The sequence below is a fragment of the Marmota flaviventris genome, chromosome 4, assembly GCF_047511675.1.
Source record: "Marmota flaviventris isolate mMarFla1 chromosome 4, mMarFla1.hap1, whole genome shotgun sequence".
NCBI classification, from domain to species: domain Eukaryota; kingdom Metazoa; phylum Chordata; class Mammalia; order Rodentia; family Sciuridae; genus Marmota; species Marmota flaviventris.
The window spans coordinates 125389481-125417407 of record NC_092501.1 but is presented as its reverse complement, the minus strand read 5'-3'; the positions used below and the strand labels follow the sequence as shown (position 1 = coordinate 125417407).

The following is a 27927-nucleotide window of genomic DNA, read 5'->3' as shown; positions in this document are numbered from 1 at the left end:
TACAAAAAAATTACACTTCAGGAATTCTTTTTTTTTCTAAAAACAGTCTTTTAATTGACATGCTTAAAATGAAAAGACTAGAAGGGGCAGTGAACAGCTTTTTAATCCTATACATCTCATAGTCATAAACTTTTTTTTTTGGGGGGTGGGGGGGGGCATTGGGGATTAAGCCCAAGGCTTCACATGTGCTAAGCATGTGCTTTACTACTGAGCTACCTCCTCAGTCCCTATTAAACAATATTCTAGGCTGCAAAAAAATATACCTCTTCTACAACAGCATTAGTTTGTGTGCCTGCAGACTTAAATCTCATGATGGCATCAAAAGCCAAAATAAAATAAACTAATATTCTGAAATAGAATACTTTGCTGTTGTTACATGGGCACTATCTCTAGCCACTTCCCTCCACATTTATTCTTCCTCTTAGGTTTCTCAATGGAGACCTTTTTAAAATAATAATTACATTATCATGGAAAAAGTGAAAACAAAAGTGATAAGAACCTCTTGTAACTAGTTTAAAAAGCTATTCCTCATGATTCTACATTTAGGATAATGTTTTGGAATTAAGAATGTATGTAACCACTGTTAACTAATTATGGAGCATGCAAGCCTTAGTACTATGTAAATCTCAACTTCATTTCTAAAAAATCATTAATTCAAAGAATCATTAAATGTCCAGTGTTGCTACATCTAAATAAAATTAAAAATTATTAGTAAGACTTTGGCTTTCAGAGCAGGACCTAATTTACTGTGTTTTGCCCTATACAAAAAGTGTAATGGGTATAGGCATCATCTTTCACTTTTTGTTTCCCCATCCCTTTTGTCCCACCTGTGAAACCCAATAACCCCACCAGTTACTTACCAGGTATGTGGTTACTATTTGAAGCATCTACATCTATCTGAGATGACAACTTAGAGAGCTGGATAAAATCACATAATTTTAGACACACTGAACCTAAATGTCAGTGTTGCTCTTTTCTTCTTCTTCAAAAGGGGTAAGAGGCCTATAAAACTTGACCAAGAAATGTAGGGAATTTAAAACTAATTTGAAAATGTCAGCAGTTGGATAGAAGACTTGATTCAAACAGGCAGTTTGCAGCTTAGGAAGAGGGGAGGGGATGAAATGAAGTACATCTTTCCATTCCGTGCACATAACTACTTTGTTCTTTAATGGTCAATGTTGTATTGGGGCAAAAAACAAAACAAAACAAATTCTGCTCCATTTGTGTTCAATGAATAGAAGAGCTTTCTACTGTCATATATAACTGATTAGAACTAATAAACAAACAACCAAACCAAACCAAAACAAAACAAAATCTTTGGAAGTGGCTTCACGTTTTGTTAAAATTATCCTCAGGGTGACAGGAAAGAGCATTAGCTCCAGGGGTGCCAGTGTGGTAGTACCTACTGCAAGTATTTAGAAAGGAGAGGTTCTGTCCCTTAGGTGAAAGTCACAGACACTCTGAAGTTTAGGGGAGAAAGCAAACATCATAACACAGAAACAACCCTATCCTTCTCAGTTGAGTATCCAAAGATGACATTTTTACTTTAAGAAATACCAAATTTCACAAAAATATGTGAGGATGTAGAAAGAGAAAACCTTCCCCCCCCATCGAAAAAAAAATAGAATTAAATGAATGAAATAGACACTCTTGTATGAAGTTTTGTGTTCAGAAAAGACTAGCCACTGAAAAGAATGCTTTTAGTCAAAAGGTAGATCTGTCCAATTCTGCTTATAATGAGAAGCCTTTTCAATTTACTTAGGAGAAAAATTTAACTTTTTAATGTAATGTCCCTTTAGTAAGACACTGTTTACATTGATATTATAAAAAATATCATGTACTGCTACTTTTAAAAAATATTTTTATAATAGATGAATATAATACTTTTATTTTATTTTTATGCGGTGCTGAGGATGGAACCCGGTGCCTCATAGTTGCTAGGCAAATGTTCTACCAACTGATCTATAACCCTAGCCCATGTACTGCTACTTTAACAGTTGACTCGATTTTCATAAAGCTTACATGAACTGGGAATCAGAATCCTTATCTTTAAAACCTGTGCTTCAGCTGGGTGCAGTGGTGCACGCCTGTAATCCCAGTGGCTGGGGAGGCTGAGACTGGAGGATCATGAGTTCAAAGCCAGCCTCAGCAAAAGCAAGGTGCTGAGCAATTCAGTGAGACCCTTTTGTAAAAATACAAAATAGGGCTGGGGATGTGGCTCCTGGTCAAGTGCCTGAGTTCAATGCCTGATACCCCTGCCAAAAAAAAAAAAACAACAAAAAACCAAAACCCCCTGCGCTTCATCACACAGGAGTAGCAGAACTAGAATTTGCATTTAGGCTCCATTTAACTATTTAGAAGTTTCTGTTTATTGTCTTAAGAGGCAGTGTATAAAGCATTACAAACTTATAATCTTCCCAATATAGTGGGTTATGATCATAGATTTTTCATTTTTGTACTGTGATTATTAGTTTGGTTTTTAAATAAAAGTTATACATGATTGATATAAAAGATCCAGTTCCAATAAATTTACCACAAACTGTTAAATATATTAATGGGAAAAATAAGATCATCCCAAAGCAAAGTTCCAAGACACTCTTTGGTGAGATCATGGAGAAGAGTTTTACAGACTTCACACTGATAAACAGTTGTCAGCATTACCACCCTCAGAAATATTTGTTATAAAAACTTAAAAATCAAAATATATTTTCCTTAGTACACAAGATAACCTAGAATACTCACTTTCTGGCTTAAAAACAAACAAGCCAAAAACTCCAAACAACGGATAAAAACCCTGAGTGCCAGAACAAGCAAACTGGTAACAAAAGGGACAAAATCCATACCCTTTCTATTTTCTAGTAACTGTGTATTCACTAGCTGCATTTGGAGGGAAAACCAACCAATTCCAAATTCATGAACTTACTGCCAAGTACCTGACACATTCACTCCAGGACAGGGCAAATATATTTGTCAAGAAGGTCCAGGCTGTGGTAAATTTTCAACAAACAGTCCTGAGCAGATCTTAGAGGGAACTTGTATCACATCACAAAAATTGAGGAGTGGTAAAAGCAGGTTGCGGGGAGTAGGGGAAAATAATTAATTGTGAAGAAAAGCCCATGATTCCTTGGAAGCCAGAGGCACACAGAATATTCTATTCTACATAAGAAACACTGATTTCATGATTCCACATGACCTCAAGGACACAAAAGAAGGTAAACTTGTATGATTTTTTTGAGGTTAAAGTAATCTCTAATCTTAAGAAGCCCAAGACCAAGGTCTAAAGGTGAAGAGACAGATAAAAGAGTATTCTTCAACTTTTCTTCATTGCACAGGGAAATCCCCCTGAGGTAAGAATAAGAGAATTTGGTAAGTTGGAAAACATTTCTAACTTTATATTAAAATTACGTTTGACTATTGATGTAAGTTTCATAAAAGTAAATATCATAAAGATTTTAAGAAGCAATCTTAGGTCTTTTTCAACTTCTTAATTACCATTTCAAACCTTTCCCAGGTTGGGCTGAATGGTAAAATGGTCTGAATTAAACTTACAGAGGCCCTTCCAAAGCAATGAATATTTTCTAACTATGATCTTGTTTTACATAAAAACTACCAGCAAATCTCCCTTTTTTCATTCTTTAATAAAGCATTGAATACTCAAGCTTCAAAACAGACTTTCCTTTGCCATTTCTCATAAATGGAACTTTTACTTTAGTATTTTTGATAGTAATGCCTGGTTAGGTTATTATGAGGGCAAGGCTATTTTTTAGTAGACCACACTTTTTATCCCACAAAGCTGACTTTTCAAAAATCACAATTTATGTATAAAATAATGTAGGCTTATAATCTACTTTATTATAAAAGGAAATAGATCTTGGCACATAATTATTATAGAAAACAGAGTATTCAGAAAAGTTCAAATTCTCCAGTATGAAAATACATTTTTCTGAAAAATACTTACTTATAAAAACATATTGCCTTTGCCATGTGAAAATCTGGTGTTTAGTTCTCTAGATTTCTTTATTAGGGCTTTTTTCTGAGCTTCATCAAACCGATTAACCTTGAGATCCTTATCACGGTCAAATGGTATTCTCTCTTGGGGCTTATTTTTATCAACAGCCTTATTTTTTAATTTTTTATGATGAATGTCCATAAGAGATTCTGATCTTTTTGACTCCTGGGGAAACAGGAGAGCAGTGATCAAAACCTAGCTTGTGTAAATTATTGACAGAATATGATCATGAAACAAAATAGACAGCAACAGCACACATTAAGGAGGGTTTTTTACAAACTCCGACAGGTTTTTCCAAATCCAAGATCACATCTGTGAAGATAATACATATCAAATGCTTTCTAATTCTTTATTTTCAACAAAACTAAAGGAGGCTAAAAGAAAATCATTAAATTTTGCTAAGAAAAAAAAAGGCAATCAATACATACAGCATGGAGAAACAGTTAAGAACTAAATTTCAAATTAGAAAAATTAGAATTGCAAGGACAGTGCTGCTGTTTTCAGCAATGGTAACCTTTAGCAAGTAAGTGAAGCCTCATATTCTCAACTGTAAGATGGCAGCAGTCAAGGTAATAATTTGTAAATATTAGGGTGAGGTAGGAGTTAAATGATCTGATGAATATAAAGGATTTAATATAGTGTCAGGTATGTAGAATCAGTCAATAAATGCTGTGTTGGATTTACTGCATTTACTCTAATCTTTACTATCTCAAAAAACTGAATGTTATTATTCCTGATGTATAGATATGTAAAGAAAAAATGAAAGGACAAATTTATGGGACCAATATGAAAAAAAAAGTCTTAATGAGTTGATAGTTGAGAGATCATCAGTAATTTTATTAATAGGTCAATATGAGGTTTAAGAACACATAAGTTGATACAAGAATTGAATATATCACTGTAACAAAATATGTTCCATTTCCATTTTCTTCTTTTTATAAACCTGGGTTTCTTAACTATTAATCAAACAAACAAAAGAACACAATTGAGACTAAAACCTTATTCTAGTAATAAGTAACACTCATCCAAAGACCAGGATCTAACAGGAAAAACAGTCTTTCATTAAAGAGATTAAATTACAATTAAATTTTACTTTTTTTTTTTTTTTTTGGTACTAGAGATTGAATTCAAGGTGCTTTATCATTGGGCTACATTCCCAGCCCTTTTAATTTTTTATTTTGAGACAGGGTCTTGCTAAGTTGCTTAGGACCTTGCTAAATTGCTGAGGCTGGCCTCAAAATTTGTGATCCTCCTGTCTCAGCCTCCTGAGTTGCTGGGATTACGGGCGTGTATCATGGCTACATTTTACTTTTTATGTTTACTATTTATCAAAATGAATAATGTATTTAGACTTTTTTTTTTTTTAAACAGTACTGAGAATTAAACCCAGGCCCTTGCACATGCTAGGCAAGTGCTCTTCCATTGAGTTATACCTCCAGTCCTTTTCTATCTTTTATTTTGAGACAGGGTCCTGCTAAATTGTTCAGGCTGGCCTCAAACTTGCACTCTTTGTGCCTCAGCCTTCCAAGTAGCTGTGATTATAGGTGTGTTTCTATGCCTAGTCATTTACATGGTTTTATCAACTGAAATTACAACTTAATTTAGAAATTAACATTAATGTTAACACATTTAATGTTAACATTTAAAGTTAGACACAGGAAATTTAAAATCTTTTCAATTTCAATTTATGTGCATATTTTTGTTGCAGAGAAACATGATTTACCAAAATAGTTGTAAAATATGAGTTTCAAGTGCAGAAGTAATTCTACTAGGACGTGGAATTCTGTAGCAGAAGAGAAGTGAAACTGAACATAAAAAAAAGGAGAAATAAAATTGTTAAGGAAGAGCTTGTTCACAGATATCTTTTAATGGATTATACTAGATATGGAATTGCTATGGCATTTAAGATTCTATTTGAAAAATTTAATAGTAAGTTAATATGCTATAAACTACATCTTTGGTAACTATAAAAACTTATAATTAAATATTTCAGATGTCAAGTAAAAATATACAGGTTTTCAAATTTCTTTTAGGGGACACCTAACAAAAATATTTGAAGACTATTGGTTTCCATCCCTGACTGGCTAAAAAGATATACGGATTCCTGAGTCCCATTTTAGATTCAGTGAATCAAAACTGCTAACTGGGGGCAGAAATGTGTGCTTTACCACCCATATTCTGAGACAGGTGATTCACTGGATGTAGACTCTCTGGTGTAGATCATTCCTGGTATCAATGTAAGAGAGGATGCCAACCCAAAGGAGAAGTGGAAAAGAGTTAATTTTAGGATATGAAACCATATGTGTAATGTAAGTATAATGATGTTCGTCTAAATGTAAAAAAGCTGACTATAAAAACTTGATGTTTTTCCTTCCTGTTCTTGAATCCATGTCTTTCTCTGCTAATGAGAAAATAACTCCTTTATAAGGTAATAAAATGAGGGGGGGGCCAACAGGTTAATAATTACAGTTGGAAGGGGAAGGTCTGAAGACTTGGAAAAGAACTGGAGGAAACAAAGTTCAAAGCAAATGCAAAGTCTGAAGCAAATGCATGCTGATGTGAGAAAGAACAGAATGGGAAAGGCCCTATTACTTTATCTAAAGCTATTACTGAGAAAAATGATTTATATTAATGAGAAAAACTTTTGTATAAAAGTTAACAAAAAGCAAATAAAAATAAAGAAACAAAGACAGCAGGTTTCAATGCACTGATTTCCTATGTTAGTTAAACATCGATAGATATGGGAATACATTGAACTAGTGGAGTATTATAATCAATGTAAATAATCCAAGTGCTCAAATTTATGATGATAAAAGAAATGAATCTTCATATTAGTTGTTGCAGGAGTGCTACTGGTGGTCTGGTTTAGTATAATCTGTACACGTGATACATAGGACCAAACTAGTGCTAAACTATAAAAAAGTTTATAAAAACACCCAGAAGTAGTTGTTTCAATGAAAATAATGAGTTGAAAGCCAATTCATATAGAAATCAATTTGCTAAATGACCAATCTGCTGAATCATCACATTTAATCATTAAACAAAAATGGTTTGTTTTCTAATAATTTATAGTATTTAAAGTGATTTATTTTGAATGGAATAGTTTAAACAGCTTTTAAAAGCTTATTCTTAATTTCTAATTGATTGATTTTTATTGTCTTCGTGGTAATATTTTAAAGAGTCCTCAATTTACCAAATGCTGAGATTTGGGGTTAAAGAATGATTTAGTGTTAAGAGATGACATTAATATTTTAAAGAGTAAATTTCATAATAAGTAACCAAAATTTTAGCATTGGATGCATTTTTAGGTAACCTACAGACCTCATTACATACTCCCCTAAAAACTTTCTTTAAAGATAAATTTACATGTTTGGGCAATGAAGTACCCAAATATTAAGCACATATCCACTAAGCTTTATAATCCAATCAAGATCTAGAACTTTCCGAACACTCCAGAAAGCTCTGTATGCTGCTTCCTAGACAAATCTCACAACCCTACTCCAATACTACTAATATGATTTTCTTCCACCATAAATTGATTTAGCTATATTATAAATTTTCATATAAATAGTATATACTTGCTCCAGGCTTCTTTCACTAAGCACAATGAGTTTGATTCATCCACATGGCTGCATTTATTTATAATTTGTTACTTTTCATTGCTGAGTAGGGTTTCATTTATACTACGGTTTGGTTTTTCTTTCTCTTATTAATGGATACCTGGGTTATTTGTAGTATTCAGCTATTATAAATAAGCTTCTATGAATATTCTTGCATAAGTCTTTTTAGGTCAGTATAAATATAGCATGTTCTACTCTTTGTGTGGAGGGGAACCCAAGAGTGAAACTGGGGTGTCATAGGGTAAGTGGGAGTGTAATTTTATAATAAGAAATGTCACTTTGGAGAAAGTGTTCTTTTCTAACATAACCATTATGCTATAAATTTGGCTCTAAGCACCACTTCATATTGCATCCTACACATTTTGATATGTTGCATTTCTGTTATTCAGGTCTAGGAATTTTCTAACTTCTCATTATCATTTCCACTTTGCTGCAAAATTTGAATTTTGAATTTTTCTAATTTCCAGTTATATGGTATTTAAATTATTATGAATTTTAACTTAAATTCCTTGTGGTCAGAGAACATGTTCTGAATGATAGTTGTTCTTTCAGTTTGGTGGAGACTTGACTTTTGCATTATCAGTTTTAATAAATGTTTCATAATGGGTTAAGTTTTGGTCTGTTTCCAAAAATATTTCATTTATGCTTCATTGTTTGTGATACTGGTCAATATATGTCCAATAAATCAATTTTGATAGAGCTTCACACTAAAATGCAGGGAACAGAAGATCATTTTCCTAAATACTTGTAGACCTTTCAGAGAACAATGGTTTCTGTAATTTATATTTATTATTTGAAATAGAATACTCTCTAGTTTTTAAGAGAAAAGAGAGCAACAAAAAATGATGTATGCCAAGTGAATAAGATCTTAGCAGAGAAATGTACATTGAATTTTACTTAGGAAACATTTTTCTCTGATATTTAAGTTTTTCCATAAAATACTCCAAGTATGCTTATAATTTAGATTTATGAACTGAGAATGTCTATGCCTTAGTAGAACTCTTGCTTGCTGATCAAGTGCTACCTAACTCTAGTAATTAATTTTCTGATACATACCTTAGGTAAAATAAAAATTAAAAATATTTCATAGAATGCATAGAAAGATTTTGTATAAATATACATATATAGAAGTCAAGTATTTTTCAGGATTGATGTGTAGAAAATGAGGCAAAGAGGCAATCATAAAAGAAACAAAAAAATGAGAAGAGAATTGAAAGATAAAAGATTATATATTTAATTTTATTACTTACATTGTATGAGGATACCTGCTCAGCCAACCTCTTATCTCTTCCTGACAATACATATTCCTCATCCTTCTTACTAGATGACTTTCTTGCTTCTTGTGTTTCCTGAGGAATGCAAACAGATAACACACTATTGAGACATATCATTAAGATATAATGACAAAGAAATATATTCTTTTTATTTAGATTAAGTAACAAGAAACTGAACTCAGCCAGGCTTCTTGAATTCCTTTCATTCAGCAGTATTTATATACATAATAAGGGATCTGTTAGTGTTCTATGATTTTCCTGAAAATAAGAAAACAAACAAACAAAGCCAAAAAAACCTCAAAAGCAACAAATGCAAAACCGTATCTAAACAATAACTGCAAGAACTCATGTATTTATCAAACTCAGGATGAGTTTTAACTAATAATGATGGAATATAAATAGGCTTAAAAACAAACTCTCCATTTTGTTTTCAAAAATAGTAAAAATAAAAAGGTATACATATTAATAAAAAAACTATCTTTATTTACAGAGAGTATACACAACCCCCCATCCCCAACAAATCTACCAGAAAACCTCTTGGAACTAACAAGCAAATATAGCAAAGTTGTATAACACAAGGTCAATATACAAAATATAACAACAGCGGACAAATGAAATTTGGAACAAAACAAAAATTCCATTTATCATAGCATACATGCATAAATGGGGTATTTAGGTAGACTTTCAACAAACTAAGAAAACATGTCACTATGATTTTCTATAGAATATACTCCCAATCATGAATAAGGAAGGCACACATAAAAATAAGTGAAAACCATTGTTCTCAAAGTATATTTTTATGTTATTTGCTTAGAAAAATCAAGGAGGCCCTCATTATAATTTTTCCTTAATAATGAATTAAAACAACATTTAAAATAAAGTACATTAGGAACATAGAAATAGCATGTTTCTTATTTTCTCATAAAATTTTCTTCAGAAAGCAGAGGTTCTTACTTATAAGTATTGAGAGAAATGATGTTATGTTAAAATGGAGATGAATATTAAGGAACTGTTAGATCTCAAGACTGGAACCTGAAGATATAATAGATGTCAATTAACTTATACACAACTTTTTCATTTCTTTCTAAAGAACAATCTTATTCTTTTAGGCCATGTTGGCTAAGTGGAACACAAGAGCATTAGAGTTATGGAGATGTATGTACATTGTGAAATCAAATATAAAAAGCAATATGAAGTGATTGGAGAGAATCTATCAAGAAGGAAATATGGTCAAGATTTGTGACAAAAATTATTCATGAACTTTACATAGAAGCAAAGATACCAGAAAATAAACAGTTTTGGGATCTGATATAGTTAAGATATAGTATACAGTGATACTATATACTAAATTTTAAGGGGTATTCATAATTCCTTATATGTCCACTGTAAACACTGAACAAAATATTTCAGCACAGAAAGGAACAACCAGGTCTAAAAAACTCAGTCATAGGAATTAAAATCATTTCAATTCAACTGTACTGCCTGGTTTCCATTGGTGTCATTTTTCTGTGATATTTTCCTCTGAGGATGATTCCTCATAGCTAGTTGTAGGTCAGTCATCCACTTACATATAAGAAATAGGACCCAAACCTATAAATAAATATAGACAAAAATAAAAGATTCATGTAAGCAAGGGAATTAATTGTCTTTTTGGAGAATAGGACAAACAGAATTAGCAGGATGAATTAAATATGGAACTGTTAATATAAAAACCGATGAAGCTATAATCATAAAGTGACAATTACTCAAGCATTTAAGACTTATATAGGGAAAGCCTTTAGATGAAATAAATTCAAGGAGTAGAGTAGTGTTGGGGACACTGGTTCAATGACTAACACATAATGGACTATTTAAAAATAAACAAAAAGCCTTAAGAAGAGAACCTGGGAAAATAATAATGTATCTTGTGTACAGATGTTTTATAATTTGTCTTGGTGATTTATTTACATATAAATGAAGGTGTTTCTTGCTTATCTTGACAGTCACATGAAGCTTGTGCACTGGAGATGTTATTTTGAGAGAGATTCTTGAGGTATTATGTAATTTGCTAAAAATATATAAGTGTTGTTTTTTCAATAGAGTTTAAAAGATATATTTTCATGTAATTAGTGTGCTGTATAAATACAAGGGAATGTGGAGTTAAAAACATCTAAAATGGACTTTTTGCTCATCACTTTCTAGCTCTGTGATAACCTGGTGTTACAGAGTTAGTTTCTCCCTATTCTATAGCATGAAGTCAATAAACCTATGTCTCAGGGTTTTCTTGGGATTTAAATGAGGCAGTTTATCAGAAAATAATAACCAGTATGACTTTCCTTCTTCATAACTTCTCCTCAGGGAAGAAATATTTTCCCTTTGGAATCATAATTTCAAAAAGTAGTACCTTTAAATAATTTTGCCTTATAGCTTTTCAAAATTGAGCCACCATGAACAGAAACACATAAACAAAACCTCTTACCTTAGCTTTCCTTTCCCTATCAGCTGGAGTATCTGTCCAGATTGATCGATCTCCGGATTTGTCATCAGCTCTTCTCTTAAAGGTCCTTGGCCCTAAACCAAAGTCTTTCATTTCTGGAGGAAGTTCAGTCATCCATGACTCTCTCGTTATTGGTTTAGGTGAATCCTTTATGAGAAATAAAAAGTTAAGGAAAAAGAAGCATGAGAAGTGTGTGAGTTTGTGTGTGTGTGTGTGTGTGTATAAAAATACTGCATAAACAAATGTTTTTTCTCAACTGAAGTTTTAAATTTACTGAATAGACTTTAATAGAAAGGTTCAATGTTTTTGTCATATACATTTGCCATGCATGTAACAAATATTTTCATCCAATTTGTTATTCTGTTGACTATCTCTTGCCATACAGAATATATTTTTAAAAATTTTATTTATTTTATTCATTTGAGTTGTTGATGGACCTTTATTTATTTATTTTTATTTATATGTGGTGCTGAGAATTGAACCCAGGGCCTCATACATTCAAGGCAAGCACTCTACTACTGAGCCACAACCCCAGCCCCATACAGAATATTTTTAGTAGAAAAAAATTTCCAGTCTTTTCCTTTACTGTTTCTGGATTATATAGTGTGGGCATGTGCGTATACACACACACACACACACACACACACACACATATTGATGTTTATTTCAAATATTTAGATTTTTAATCTATTTAGATAGTTAGTTTGTTTATTTATTTGTGTGGTGCTGGGGATTGAACCCAGGGCCTTGTGCATTCGAGACAATCACTCTACCAACTGAGCTATATCCCCAGCCCTCTATTTAGTTTATTAAAGTACCTTTAAAACTTACATCATCTCCTTTGGTTAGTTTTTCTTTCATTCTCTGGGCCCTTTTTTCAAACTCTGTTGTTACACTATAGTTAACTGGTCCTTTTGCAGGCATTGGTCCAACAATATTCTCATCCTCACTGCTATCTGTTTCCTTTGGAAATAAAATGTTACCTTTAATGCAATAGCAGAGCTACAAGTTACTGGAAATAATTTTAAATTACTTAAATTTGACTGAAATGGATTGCCCAAAGATAATAAAACAAAAAAGCAAGCAATGCACTGCTGGCCTATTACTAAACAATAAGGACCTTTTCCTTGCCTTCCTCAAATACACTGTACAGAGATGATAAATCCATGGCACGTGGACTGTTCCATCTCTCCTCCTCAGTCCACAGTAGATCTCATTAAACTATTGAAGCTCTACCTGATAGATATAGAAGTGGCCTTGGACTTCTTTTCAACAAGTATTCTGATTCTTATTACTACTAGGTCAGAGATGACACATTTGGAGCTAATTTTATTCACCGTATATAAAAAGTTCCTTGGAATAAGATGTATGTAAGCAGGGCATTCTTGGGAGCTATATCAGTCTTCATGAAAAAGAAATAGTATGCAATAATTTACAAAATTCTGACCCAAATGAATTAATTCAGTTCTAAAAGTACCTTACTCATTTCAAAGATAAAATAATATTATGGTAATTGAATTCAACCTATTCTTATTAAGTCATCTTGACAAATGGCCTCCATGTATGAGTCTGTGTTAGATGCTGTCCATGCTAGGGCTTACAGGTTGTCTTTTTCCTCCAGGAGATTTTTTTTTTTTTTTTTTTTTTTTAAGAATCTAACCTTTAGTTTGTTTATCTATTTTTATGTGGTGCCGAGGATCAAACTCAGGGCCTCACTCATGCGAGGCAAGTAATTTATCACTGAGCTACAACTCCAGTCTCTCTTCTAGGAGATTTATTAAAATGAGTAACAACAACATGCTTTTTCTTCAGCTCTGACAGACAGTTTCTGCCTCTTAGGTTTTAAACTAGTGAGATCAGGAGATCATTTATATTGCTTTCATTTTCCCCACTAACCAATCAAATAGATGAAATGTGCGGTCACTTGGACCATGGTGGATAAAGATGTGGTTGGATTCTGGATGTCCTCTGAAGGCAGGAACAACATAATTTGTTGACATATTCATTTTTGTAACTATATGCCTGACACACGACAAGTGCTGTAGAAACACTTGTAGAAATAATAAGTAACCTTGAAGTTCATGATCTTAACCATTGGGCTGTATTTACTTTGAGTAACCTTAGTGGTAAATTCTCAGTGGAGATGAACTGGAGTCTCTTGATGACCTGAATTCATTTGTAAGAAGGTACTGAAGCATAAGAGACTGAAGATGTGATTTAAAGTCATATGAACTGGGTTTAAGACATGGCTTCGATAAGCAAAAATCATGTAAACTTAGGTAAATTACCCAATTTCTTTGGTCTTAGACATCTGTAAGGTAATGGAAAAAGTTCATTTTATGCAGTTGTGGAGAAGATAAAGATTAGATACCCATGTATGGGTAAAATACACTAACAATGAGAGTGCTGTATAAATTTCAGCTATTTTCAAGGAGCTAAACAGCCTTCATACTTTACTCCAAAATCATTTGACTTCTTTTCATAAGAAATTACTTAACTACCAGTGTCTTTGTTATACATGTACCAGAACTGAAAATGAGAGAGTTAATTTTAAGATAAAGACTATATTAAAATCCTCCTGTTTTCTTTCCTTCAGGTCAAATCACAATGATTCCTTAAACTTTCATCATATTCTATTTTTCTAATACTTTAAAATCCCCTTCAAAGTCAGTCTTGCTGTTTTTCTTAACAGAATTTCAGGTTTGTGAACAGCTTTTGGTAATACGTACATATGTTACAATTTTAAATTAATCTGAATATAACTGAGTCTTATATTACATCTGAGTCAAATGATCATAGTTACCCCTAAAGTTCTGACTTTGTTACATCTTTTCCTTTAAATGGAAACTTTTCAAACCTCAGAGTTAAAATGCGATGATATTTGTCCTGGATCATCTCTGCCTTTGTCACTTTTCTGTGCAGATTTAATGAAACCAGGTGGCAATGCAGGACCTATTATAGGCCTGAAAAATAAAATACACATTTATCATTCTCCTTAACTTTAAAGTAGTTTTCAGAATAAAAGCTCACAAAAATAATAAAACCAGATACTAACAAATCTTGGAAATAAAAAACTTATTCACCATATTACTTTCACCAGTGTTACCTTAATATTTTTTCTACTAGGTGTCTTAAAAAACTTATTTTTGGCATTTTAAAATTTCTATTTGTTAGTCAATTAGATAATAAACCAATAATTCTCAATCTTTGTGACACTAGTGTGTGCCTATCTCCTAAAAAAAAACTATACTAAATAAAATGATAATTTTTCTTAAAAAGGCCTTAGATGTATTGAAACTTATGAAAGTATTTTTTATTTAGTGCCTTGGTTTTCTTTCAGTTGTGATATTCACTTTCCATGGGAAAATAGCATAAGGATATTATAATCATACCCAGAACTATTAAAGTAGAAACTCAGTTTTCCTAAAGACAAATATAGCATGTGCATACAACAGATGTCAGTAACTCATGATATGCATGCCAAGGCAATAAGCTGTGCATGATGCCTGTAATCTCAGCTGAGGCTGAGGCAGGAGGATCATAGGTTTGATGCGGGTCTCAGCAATTTAGTGAGGACCCCAGCAACTTGGCAGGGTCCTTGATAAATTAGCAACTATCTCAAAATTAAGAAAGGTCTGGGGCTATAGCTCACTGAAAAAGCAACCTTTGGTTCAATTCCTAGTATCTGGGGGGGGGGGGGGGAAAAGCCAAGGCAATATAAAAATCTATACAACATCCTAATAATCCAGTAAAAATGTGTAAATGTAGAATACAAGTAGTTCATTGTGATCCGTAGAAGGAAAAAGTGCTGTAAGCACATTTCAACCAGTGTACCTGTTTCCTTAAAACAACTCTCATCAGTATAAGCCCTGCTTTCTAGTCATTTCACTTAGGGCAAAATTAACACCTAAGGTCAACACATCCAGTAAGTAGTTGAGCTGGAGTTTAAGCCCTGGCCTATTTGATGCCAAAGGTAATTTTCTTTTGAGCTGCCCCAGTGTCACATTCTGAGGGAACATTTTGACATTAGTTAAAAAAGAGAATTTCTTGAATTCTGAGACTGATTTTTTTCTGTTTTTTTTCCCTCTTTCTCTATTTGGCACCATAAATACTAATATTTATGATTATTATTACTTGGATTTATTCTTGAGAGGGAAAAGCCATCATTCTCTTTCTCCTATATTAGCATTTATTTTTATTTTTATTTTTTTTTATTAGCTACACATGACATTACAATGATCTTGGCAATTCATACATTTGAATCAATGGGGTATAATTTCTCATTTTTCTGATTGTACAGATTGCAGAATCACACTGATCATAAAGTCACCCATATACATACAGCAATCATAATGTCTATTCTATTCTGCTACCCTTCTTATCCCCCCTTCCCCTCCCCTCCCCTCCCATCAGGCCTGATTTTATGTATGGAAAAAATAATCTTTTCTCCTGTTAATACTTACCAGTTTCTTCACCCTTGCTTTTGTACCAATGTTTTTACCATAGTTGTTGCTGTGCCAATGTAACTGACACAGATGGCACCGAAGTCCCAAGCTAAATCCCCCAGGTTGCACTGTGCTCAATTAGAGTCTCACAGACAGACTTCTTGGCAAGGAAGAAACAGTATCGAGAGCCAGAAAGTCTGGGTTCTGAATTTGACCATTTAATAACCTCCTGTCTTGGTTCATGAAACCTTTTTAAACATAACAATTTTGCAGATGAAAGACGTGGAAGTTTGGCACTGCTGGATCCAATTAGTTATGATTTATAAGCTAGAAGGAAGTACAGCATGGGTTTTTCTGAGTATAATTTTTAGTAAAGCTATGCCTGCAATTATAGTTCAATTTTCTGGCCTCAGGCGGTTTGTTGAAATAAAAGTAGTAGTCTATAAAATCCTAAAATATAGTAAATATAACCATGGCATGCTATGGTTGTGTATGAGTTTTTTTACTCTAATTTATGCTACTCGCTATTTATTTACACACAGATTTTATTATTGCCAAATGTAATTCTCAAGAAAGAAACTGCTATAGATCTAAGTATAGGTTGAATCCTTAGCCAAAATGCTTTGGACCAGAAGTGTTTCAAATTTCAGATTTTGAAATATTTTATGTTGTTTTGTTTATGATGTGGCTTTATTTTTTTCAGATTTTGGAATATCTGCATATATAGATATAGATATATCTTGGGGATGGAACCCAAGTCTAAAAATGAAATTCATTTATGTTTTAAATCCAACTCATACATAGCCTGATAGTTATATCAATATCAATATTTTAAATGATTTGTGTATGAAACAAAGTATACACTGAACCATCAGACTTGTGGTGTAATGTCAATGCTCAAAAAGTTTCAGATTTTGGAGCATTCTGAATTTCAGGTTTTCAGATTAGAGATGATCCATGTATAATGTGCTTTTGTTTTTAAAAAATGCTTTATTTCAGGAGGCAGCAAATTTTCTCTGAAGGGCCAAGCAGTAAATTTTATTTATTTATTTTATTTTTTGGTATCAGGGATTGAACTCAGGGTACTTAACCACTGAGCCATATCCCCAGCTGTTTTATGTTTTATTTTGAGACAGGGTCTTGCTAAGTTGCTTAGGACCTCACTAAGTTGCTGAGGATGGCTTTGAAATTGTGATCCTCCTGCCTTAGCCTTCCAAGCTACTGGGATTACAAGCATGTGCCACCATGCCTGGCTAGGCAGTAAATTCTAAAGTTGGAGGGCCACAGGAAACTTTTTTTGTAATTAAAAAATGTGAAAGTCTGGGGCTGGGATTGTGGTTCAGTGGCAGAGCTCTTGCCTCGCACATGTGAGGCACTGGGTTCCATCCTCAGCACCACATAAAGATAAATAAACAAAATAAAGATATTAAAAAATATATCCATTTTAAAAAATGTGAAAGTCATTCTTAGCTTTGGGACTAAAAAAAAAAAAAAAAAGGTGGTATTTGCCTATCCTTGTCATATCTAAAAGAAATAGAGTACATGGAAGGAGGACTTGCTACATGGTGATTATAAACTCTGGTTATCTTTTCTGCTTGGCCTTGCAAACTGGTATCTATGGTATGAATTATATACAATTTAGTATATAATTTTATGTTCAATACTTTAAAATTTTGCAGTTCTGAGAAGACAACAGGAATCAATGTTTACTATATACTTACTCTGGGCTAGTCACCATGTAAGACACACTCACAGACAAAAACATGTTGTATGCATGAGAGTAGGAAATCTCAACCATTGTAACATCTCGAAAGGTGTATGTCATTGTTCTATTTTACATAAGACAAATTTGATGTTCAGAGAAATTGTCTAATTTGACATACAGGGGTTTGTTTTTCTATCAATAAATATTTAAGAAAATAATTGAATAACAAGTCAGAACATCAGGATCCAAGCCCATGGTCTACCACTTATTATGGGTGCCACTGTATTTGTTTAATCAGGAAAAGGGATAATATTCCATCCAGTCTATCACCAAACACTTTTGTGACTATCAAATAAGAGATGTGGACTTTTTTTAATAATTCATATAAGTGTCAAAAACATGTGAATATTTGTTTATTATCGGAAATAATTATTTTTTCCTATTAATGACCCATTTCAAATGTTATGAAAATATATGTTAAAAATAATTTCAGAAAACTCTTTAATCAATTAACAGACAGTGAAATATTAAAAGAGACTAGCCCGAAATATTACACATTATTACCTGGGAGGAGAATCATCCTGCTTTTTAAATCCAGGAGGAAGGGCTGGTCCAAAAAACCCATCATCATCATCTTCGTCCTGATTTCTCCTCTGTTTCCTGAAAACACAGTAGTAGATCTTAATGCATATGTCAAAAATTTCTCATAAAGAAAAATTTTAATTTTTAAAGGAAGTATTAAGTTTAACTAATTGTGTAAACACTAAATCAATAAATTAATCTTGCCAAATAATAAAAAATGGACAATATAGTAGTTCTTAATTAATCTTTTCCTGGAATTTATTTTTTGGCTTAAAATAGAGATTGGTCATATTTTAAAGAGGTACTATATCAGTATTCTATATTTTCTGTAGTATTAAAGATTCCACTAAATGGAAGAAGATTTCACTAAATGTTTCTTAGTGAAAAGCATATGAGTTTGGCTTTTAGTCTCACTTAAAGGTCTTTTTGTCTCATAATTTTTTTAAAAAATATTTTTATTAGTTATAGATGGACACAATGCCTTTATTTATTTTTTATGTGGTGCTGAGAATCGAACTCAGTGCCTCACACATGCTAGGCAAGTGCTCCACCACTGAGCCACAATCCCAGCCCTGTCTCATAATTTTTTAAATGCATCAAAATACCTTGTTACCCAATAACAAAGATACAACTTCTTATTTACATGGATCCAGGGTGAATGAGGGTAGATTAGAAGAAAATCATTGATTTATTTAAACAAATATCTATTGTATATACAATTTTAAATAAAAGAAATTCTGTGGTTTATTTAGTATATTTAGTCACTTCAATATACTTTAAGAAAAAATTCTTTTATAAGAATTTTATTGAAATTTTAAATATCTCCACAGCCTATACACTACTGGAATAAACTTCTTTGTAAAAGGTTTAGTTTATGATGGAATGCCATATAAAATCATTTCTTCCTGCACTATATAAATATCCCTTTACTAGCTATCAGTTCCAGTCAACTTACGCTAGGTCTGCAACTTGGTTTGTTAAATTTAAGTGACTTACCTTGCAGTTGGACCAGTGTCATCTTCTTCAGATTCTTGATTTCCTTCTTCAGACAAAGAACTACTGTCCTCATCACTGTCTGATGAATCTGAACTACTGCTTTTATAATTAGGGGGCAGAGCTGGTCCTGCAACTAAAGAAGATTTGTTGTGTGTATCATAACTAGCCTTGACTATTTAACTGAGGCCTCCTAGCTGATATTTTTCACTTTCTTTTCTGAAATTCACAGCACTGGCTGCCTATCATTTATTATGGACTTGAATCTAAATCTCTCCTGTGTTTGTCAGAAAGACAAAAACTCCAGGAAGGCTGAAATCAGATCTTATACCACTTCTTTTATGAAAGTCACAAAATCTTTAATACCCAAACTTATAACAAATAACATATTTCTCTGATATTACCAATACGGCTTCTGATTATGTTTTTTTATCAACAGCATATGGTAAGCAACATTTATGTCATGGAGCTAACCAACCAATAAACTTGCCATTCCATACCATATGTATTGAAAATAAAAAATGATTCATTCTGATTTCTAACAGCTACAACTTTAAAAAATATCTTTACTGGCATCACAATATTTCTCAGTTTTCTTTTCAATCTGATTTTTTTAAGCACAAACAAAATTAGTCACTGTCATTTTTACTGCTTGATCGTAGAAAAAGGAAAAAGAATGAGGCTACACTGTGGTAGAGATGCTGGGAAGAGGGTGAGGGTTTTTGAGGACAACTTGCTAGAGCACTTTGCTCAGCAAAATTAAAAATTACTGCCTGGTGTCAATGCATGATATTACATAGACACAACTGTCCATGCTAATCCTCAGTGGTGATGCCAAAAGTATACTGTACTAATTCCCCAAACTGGATGTTTATCAGACTAGTCAAAACATTACCAAAAAAAACCCCCCCAAAAACCAAAAAAACCAAAACCAAACAAACAAACAAACAAACCTGAGCCCCTTTCTCAGAGATTATGATTCAATTGGCCTGAAAGAAGGCCTGAAAATATAAATTTCCAAACAGCATTCTGAGTATGACAGTCATTAAATGACAAATAACATGTCTTGAGTTCTTATGTTCTGGGTACTGTTTAAAGAGGTCTATATTCATTAACTTATTTAATTCTGACAACAATTTTACTAGGGAGGTATTATTCTTATTTCTATTTTACAGATGAAGAACTGAGGCACAAAAAGATTATACGTAACTTGCCCAACTTCACACAACTAAACAGTGGAGCTGGGATATGACACACCAGCGTGATTTCAGAGCCTATTCAAACAAGAGGATGAGTCTTATGCTTCCTTGACTACTAAACTGACCAATATTCAACAGAGTCAACATCCAACCACCCATCCAACAAATATTTATTGAACAAATACTTCCAAAGAAGCAAACATAAAAAGAAAGAAGATCAATCCAGATAGTTGAAGTGCTGCTACAAAATAGGAAAATATGTGGGAGAGTAATTTTTTAAAATTTTATTTTTGAGATAGGTTCTTGCCAAGTTGCCCAGACTAGCCTTGAATTTTGATCCTCCTGCCCTAGCCTCCTGAGTAGCTGAGATTACAGGTATTTGCCACCACACCTGCCATGTGAGAGGTTTCTAAGTAGTCAGGAACACCTCCCTGAGAAGGCCTTTAGATGAAATTAAATGATGAGCTGACTGGTCATGCAATGATCTAAAAGAATAAGATTCTAGCCACATACAATGTGTATGCCTATAATTCCAATGACTCAGGAGGCTAAGGCAGGAAGAATGCAAGTTTGAGGCCAGCTTCAGCAACTAAGTGATACTCTGTCTCAAAATAAAAATAAATAAATAAAAGAACTGGGTATGCAGCTCAGTGGTAAAACACCCTTGGGTTTAATCCCTAGTATATGTAAATCAATAAATCAGCATTTTAGATAAAAGAGTCTGTGGGGGCGGGGGGAATCCTATGGAGAGAACAGGCTTTATACACTCAAGGAACAAAAAGGCCAGCATGGCTAAAGCAAAGTAAAATGACAAGATGAAGCTGGATGGCATAAAGGGGCAAGATTCTGTGCTTTGGAGTCAGATTCACTGACCCTGAATTACAGCCCAGTCACTTATTAGCTGTGTGACTTGGAGAAGTTACTTAACCTTCCTGTGTTACAGTCCTGCTTTGTAAAAATGAGGTTAGCAATAGTTTCAACTTCCCATGATAGTTGTGAAGACAACATCAGTTAATACATGCAAAGTATCTGGAGTAATAAGTGCTTAATAAATGTGAGTATAGGCTATGAAAAGGAGTTTGGATTTTAATTACAACAGGCAGTTATAAGGAGGTTTTCAGTCAGAAGAGACCTGAATTAACTGAAATTTTTTTTAAAAAACTGCTTTTAGACAATAGATGAGATATTAAGACTAGGAAATATATATTAGAAAGTTAAGAAATGGTTTTATCTGCAACATACTTTGGAGGAAGAACAAAGAGGATCTGCTAATCATGTAGATGTGAGAAGTGAAGGGGAAAAAATCAAACAAGAGTATGAGTCTTATAACTGGATGGAAATGGTATTCTCTCATGTCGGGAGACTTCTAGACTAAGAGAAGAGGTTTAGTGGGAAGAGTCAAGGTTTGTTTTTCACAGGCAGTACTTGAGCATACTAGTGTAAACCTCAGGGGAGAAATTAAGGCTAGTTTTGGGATCACTGACCTACTTCTAAAATTTTTTTCCCTATCTGTTCTGGAGTATTACTATAGAACAAGTGATTTTATTTTTTGAAATTGCAAATAAAAAGTTTAACTTCAGAAACTGAATTCATCATTTATATACAGTAAAGCATAGTCCACTCAAATTTAGGATAAGTATAGGTACAGCACTTCAACAAAACAGCTTTCCTAAAAGGTCACAGGCAGATGAGTGATTCCTCTCACCCAGAACACTTATGATTTGAAATGAAAAAAACCTTTTTTTAGAGGTTAAAGCAAAAACTTTGAAGACATATAGAACAAGTGCTTATACTCAATAAGTCGACTTAAAAATTCAAAATTAAGTATTAAAAAATTTGATGTATTTTCAGTATTTGTATCTTTAAAGGAAAGAGTTTTAGAAAATAAATGTTAAACTTCCACTATTGCATTGCCTTACAGTAAAGCAGCAAAAAGAGGAAAACATTAAAACTTAAGAATCACATTCATACCTATGTCTTCTGTTCACGGATTTATTGAAGAATACTTAATGCCTCAGTATGCAAATGTCCCCCAACTATAAATGTGATTATATCTGACCTCTGACCTCGATGAATAATTTGTCCTGCTAGGAGATTAGGGAACTGTGTTTTGCTCTCATAGTGAATAGTTCTTTTCATCCTGTTCTTGGTTTTAAATATTAAAGAGGGATTTTTTTCTCTTTTATTTCTTCCTTTTCTTATATGTGGGTGCTATCAATGTAACTATCAAGTGGACACTACTGGAGAGTTTTAGATTGGTTTGTATCAAAAAAGAAATTTTATTATTCTTTTATACGATTCAAGTGATTAAAGAGCTTAATATGGTCTAAATATGTGCTGTCCTTGGTATTATAACTAACAGATAAATTTGCCTCGAGTTTTAAAAGTAGGATATAAATTTAAAAAGAAGAATAATCCTAGTGACTTGGGAGGCTGAGGCAGGAAGATTGCAAGTTTGAAGCCAGCCTCAGCAATTTAGCAAGGCCCTAAGCAATTTAGCAAGACCTGTCTCAAAACAAACAAACAAACAAACACCCAGAATAAGCAGATAAAGATAAAACTCAACCAAGAACACATGTCCTTATCTTTTAAAATGATGATGCAAATAAGTGACATTTAGTACATAAAATCATCAATATCTATTTTATTCTGTTGGCAATAGAGATTGAACCCAGGGCTGCTCTACCACAGAACTACATCCCCAGCCCTTTTTATTTTATATTTTGAGACAGAGTCTTGCTAAGTTGCTGAAGCTGGCCTCAAACATGTGATCCTCCTGCCTTAGCCTCTCCCCGAGTTTCTGGGATTACAAACATGCACCAAATCATTAATTTCTATTTGAGCTGAATCAAGAGAAATAAGTATTATATAAGGAAATAACAGAATACTAAGAGAAGGTAAGAAAAAGAATATTGAAAGTGCAAATGAATCTACATTATTGACTTCCTAATAAAATTAAGGACATTCCTGGCTTTATTTTTTTTTTTATAAGTTTCTGTCTTCTGAACTATATAATTTATCTCAAAAATGATCTTAGGCACATGTAATGAACTTTTTCATATCTTTCCTAAATCTGTGACTCTTATGATTAAGAAGCTCCTCTTCAGGCTGGGGATACAGCTCAGTTGGTAGAGGGCTTGCCTCGTATGTGCAAAGCCCTGGGTTCAATCCCCAGTATCACCAAAAAAAGAAGCTCTCCCTCTGCAATGGTAATTTTACATCATTACAAGTTCCATGAGAACAGGGGTCATGCTTAGGTTTCATTATATTTTCCTTGCAACATCCATCACACAGAATTATGCATACAAAACTGGACTCAGTATAATATATAAAATCTCATTACAGTCAGCATTAACATTAACAGATGAATATCTGCAATTGCTTTGTTTTGCAATTGATTTTGATGTTTGGGGACATCAACCCTGAATCCCAATTAAATGAAATGTTATACCCCCCCCCCCCAAGGTAATGCCATTCTTCTCATTAGTAGACTTGTAAAAAAAAAAAAAAAAAAAAAAAAAAAAAAAAAAAAACATATACTCCATCATGTTATGTTTTGAATTGCAACAAAAATTTGCAGACATTTGAGTTGGGTACAGTGGCACATGCCTATAATCGCACCTACTTGGGAGATCGACACAAGAAGATTCCAAGTCTGAGACCAGCCTGGCAACTTAGCAAAATAAAACACATAAAGGGTTGGGAATATAGGTTAGTGGGAAAGTACCCCTGCATTCAATCCTCAGTACTGAAAAAAAAAATTGTTTTCTCTTGTTATATATATGTTAATCTGCAAAGCCTAAAATATTTATTATCCGGTCCTTTACATGAAAAACGCTTACCCCATAACACGATTAAGCTATGGAAGGAGCACCCAACCTAGTCTTTCACAGGCCATAGGTAGAAATGTCCAGAGAACGTTTCCTAGAAAAAGTGATGGTTGACTGGAGCCTAAAATATAAGAGAGTTAGCTAGGTAAAGCGGGTGAGGATTGAAAAAAAAAGTCATTTGATCAGAAGGAAATGTATCTGCTAACGAGTAAAAGCAAAGAAGCCCAGCTCACAGAGAACTGAAAAGTGTTTGGGATGGCTGAGACCAAGAGGGGAGAGAAGGAAGGATCAGTGGGGTTACATGCTACTATGAGGTCAAGCAAGATCAGGAATGAAAAGAAGCCTTGAATTCAGCAATAAAATGATATTTATTTCCACAGAGAAATTGGTGAGGGCAGTCTCAGTGGCCTGGCAAAAGCAGGAGCCAGGATGCAGTGGGTTAGGATAAAATGGAGGATCCAGAGACAGTAAGAGAAGAGCAGCTAGTGGGAGGTATGAAGTAGAATTTTCTTAAAAGATGGGAAAGATTTGAACATGTGGTTAAATGTTAAGGGTGTGAAGCCCTGAGAAAAAAGAAGGAATCCAGAGTAAAATGTAGACTTTGTTTTGGAAGGGCACAAGACCCTCTTCCACTGTTATGAAAGGAAGACAAAAATAAATTCAAGAACATTTTTAGTTATTGTAACCAACTTCTGGGAAGTTCTATTATGATGGCATCCACTTTGAAGTACAAAGAGAGATACAAAGTTTAAGAAAGAAAAAGAAGGTATTAAAAAGCCACAGTGGCTCAGTGGTAGAATCCTTGCTCAGCATGTGCAAGGCCTTGGGTCAATCATCAGAAACACACACACACACACACACACACACACACACACACACGTGAGTGCGTGCCAGGGATGCTAATGTGGGGAAGAAACCTAAGTGAAACCTGTGAGGATTTCTGGGCAGAATTAAGGAAACAGGGAAGAGACTATAATTTTTAGTATCATTATTCTATGGAAGTCTGAGATTTCTCTTAGCAGCATTTGGCAGCCTAGACATAGGCTTACTGAGATAAATCTTTGTAGTGATCCAGGGCTAGGTTTCTTTTCTGCTGGATGGGTTTAACAGAATACTTGATGAAATAAGGAAATGGAAAGCACCAGCAAAAGTGGATGGGCCCTAGAGTCTAGGTAGATCAGGGACAAAAATAATTGAAGAGAGAATCTAGACACATAGAGACTGGACAGCTCAATGAGGTAAAAAAAAAAAAAAATAGATAAAAGACAAATGGGATAGGAGTAACTGAGTGAGGATGATGGGTTAATAAGCGTTTCTGCTGAGAATGAGATCTGAATTTAAGTTTCTGGAGGTAGGATAGGGTCCAGAGTGTGACTATAAATGCAGCTTCAATTAATGGAGGTAAAAGTCACTATAGATCAGGAACTAAAGTTAGTGTCACAATGGCCAAAGCTTCACTTAGGTTTGCAGAGGAACATCTGAAGCATGTGGATTGGTTTTAAGAAAACGTAAGCACCTCACTGTTTTTAACATGACATGATTTCAGGGGACATTTTCAAGCAGTCAATTTCCAGAATATATATTTGAATGATGTTTACTCATTCCATCACAGATCTATGATCTCCTTCCTCCTCTGAACTGGTCTCCCTCATCAGTGATTTTTTTTTCTTAGTTAGCCTGAGCATGAGGAACACAGGGCAGATATCATACTGGGTTCAAGAATCTCCACTTGAAGGAAATTCTGTTGTGTGGTAAATGGATGAAACATGAAGTCGTTTTGGTAAGTGAAATAAGACAGTTACAAAACAACAATAACAATAGTAACAAATACTACTGTTTGGTTCCACTTATGAGATACTTATGACAGTCAATTTCATAAAAGCAAAAAAGAAAGTAGAATGATGATTACCATGGATTGGGGGAGGGAGGAATGGGGAATTTTGTTTAATGATACAGTTTCAGTATTGCAAAATAAAAAAGTTCTAGAGATGAATGATGGTGATGGTTACACAACAATGTAAATGTACCTAATGCCACTGAGTACTTAAAAATGGTTAATATGATATACCTCAGATTACATATATTTTGTTAGAATATGAAAGAAAAAAATAACAACTTAGATTCACATATATTGGTCACCCTAAGGAAGGTGATGACATTGTAGTACAGCAGAGAAGGAATAGTTAGTTCAATATGGGCCAGGCCAACTGAAGACCCAGAGGAGGAAAATACTTCATCCCTACTTTATACTACAAGCAAATATCAATTACAAATGGATTGTTAAAGTAAACATGGGAGCTGAAACAACAATGCTTTTAGAAGAACACATAGAATAGCTTTATAACCTTAGAATAGGCAAAGATTTCTTGAATAGAATATAGAAAAAATTACAAATCAGAATGCTAAAAATTTCTGTTCATCAAAACATACCGATGAGAGAGTTAAAATAAAACTATAGAATCAGAGGGGCTATTTCTATCCACTCTAATGCATATATCCGAAAAGTGACATATCTAGACTATATAAAGAACTCTATAAATCTCAATGGAAAAATGAGCAAATGACTTGTACACATGTCCAAACGGTCAACCAACAACCCCCACTCCCAAGAAAAGATTGTCAATTAAAACAACCACGAGATTCTAGCTAAAAAACATCAGATTAAAAAGACAGAAAACTAAGTATTACGGAGAACACAAGATAACTAGAATTCTCATACATGATGAGAAGTTTGGTACTTTGAAGCTGGAAGAATCTTCCATAAGACATGTATTACAATGCACAGTACACAACTTTTTGTTCAGGCAAAAAATGGAAACCACTCAAAGTCCATCAATATTAAAATGGATAAATAAATTGCAGAACATTCACCCAGTGGAATTTACCTACATTTTTTCTTCAACCTTCAACAAGGAAAATCCCTGAGGATAAATGCTTGGGAGAGTTGGGAAAGATTTCGCTGAAGTAACACTTAAATTGGGCCTTGAAGACAGATAGGAGGTTGTCAGAGAGGTCTAGTAAGTTCAACCTGAGGCCCGAAGAAAGCACAGAGTTGAGGAAGCGTGCAGAAACTCGGACTAGTGTGAGTACTGAGCTGTGTGCGTCAATGGAATGACAAAATGAGAGCTAAGCAGGCAGGTCTGGGGCTAGAGGGTATCAGATCTTCTGCCAGGTCTTGAACGTTAGAAAGCACTACTGGGAAGAAGCTAGGGGAGCAGCTTCGTTCTAATGTGGGCTCCACTACTGATGAGCTGAGTGATCTGGGCATCTCTTGGCCTCACTTGTCGGTGTCCCCACTTGTAACACAGGAAGTTCTTTCCTTACACAGTAGCGAGGAGGAATTGAACGACTGAACGTGTACTCATCAATTAGCACAGCGTTGCGGACATGGAGCACCTAGTGGGAATGTATCGTCGTTCGGACCAAAGCTCGGTTTCTGAGGAGCCTTCTCCCCATTGGTAGGACTTGGGAAGGAGAGTAAGCTCGCGGCGGCCCGCACCCATTCCCCACTCCTCCGCCTTCGTGTGCCCCAGACCTTTTCTCAGACAGCAGGACCGGACCAGAGAGGGAGCGATGGGCCTGGCGGGCAGGGGACTTGCAGCCGCTTACCCGGGCTCGGGTCCCGCTCCTCGTCCTCTGCTGTCCCGCGGGCCTTGAAACCAGGCGGCAGCGCCGGCCCTATCAGGTCCCTGGCCATCCGCGACGGCGGACACTGATCACCCGTCAACCCCTATCAGTGCGGTTCAAATCTACCCCAAACGCAGCCCCGGACGCTCCGCGGCTGCTGGAAGTCT

The 27927-nt window shown here is 34.2% G+C and overlaps 1 protein-coding gene across 3 annotated transcripts; it reads right to left on the bottom strand.

Moving 5' to 3' along the window:
• On the bottom strand, nt 1-27927 carry Gpalpp1 (GPALPP motifs containing 1). 3 transcript variants are annotated; one of them, XM_027928987.3, is made up of 9 exons: nt 27743-27927; nt 19108-19240; nt 18094-18189; nt 14237-14342; nt 12211-12342; nt 11362-11526; nt 8880-8978; nt 3959-4174; nt 1-3342 (listed from the first exon to the last, which is right to left on the bottom strand). In XM_027928987.3, the coding sequence occupies exons 1-8, from the start codon at nt 27828-27830 to the stop codon at nt 3959-3961; spliced, it is 1035 nt and encodes a 344-aa protein (XP_027784788.1). In that variant the 5' UTR covers nt 27831-27927; the 3' UTR covers nt 1-3342. The 3 variants fall into 3 exon arrangements, with proteins under 3 accessions (XP_027784788.1, XP_027784787.1, XP_071467589.1); XM_027928986.2 differs by lacking the exon at nt 1-3342 and having other exon boundaries at nt 3833-4174; XM_071611488.1 differs by lacking the exons at nt 1-3342; nt 3959-4174; nt 8880-8978 and adding an exon at nt 8998-10493.

Coding starts and splice junctions, on each gene's coding strand:
- Gpalpp1 (XM_027928987.3), bottom strand. CDS start 27,830: ATGGCCAGGGACCTGATAGGGCCGGCGCTGCCGCCTGGTTTCAAGGCC. Junction 11,527..12,210: donor AACTAACCAAAGGAGATGAT/GTAAGTTTTAAA, acceptor TTTCTCATAAAG/GATTCACCTAAACCAATAAC. Junction 4,175..8,879: donor AGCAGGTATCCTCATACAAT/GTAAGTAATAAA, acceptor CTGTTTCCCCAG/GAGTCAAAAAGATCAGAATC.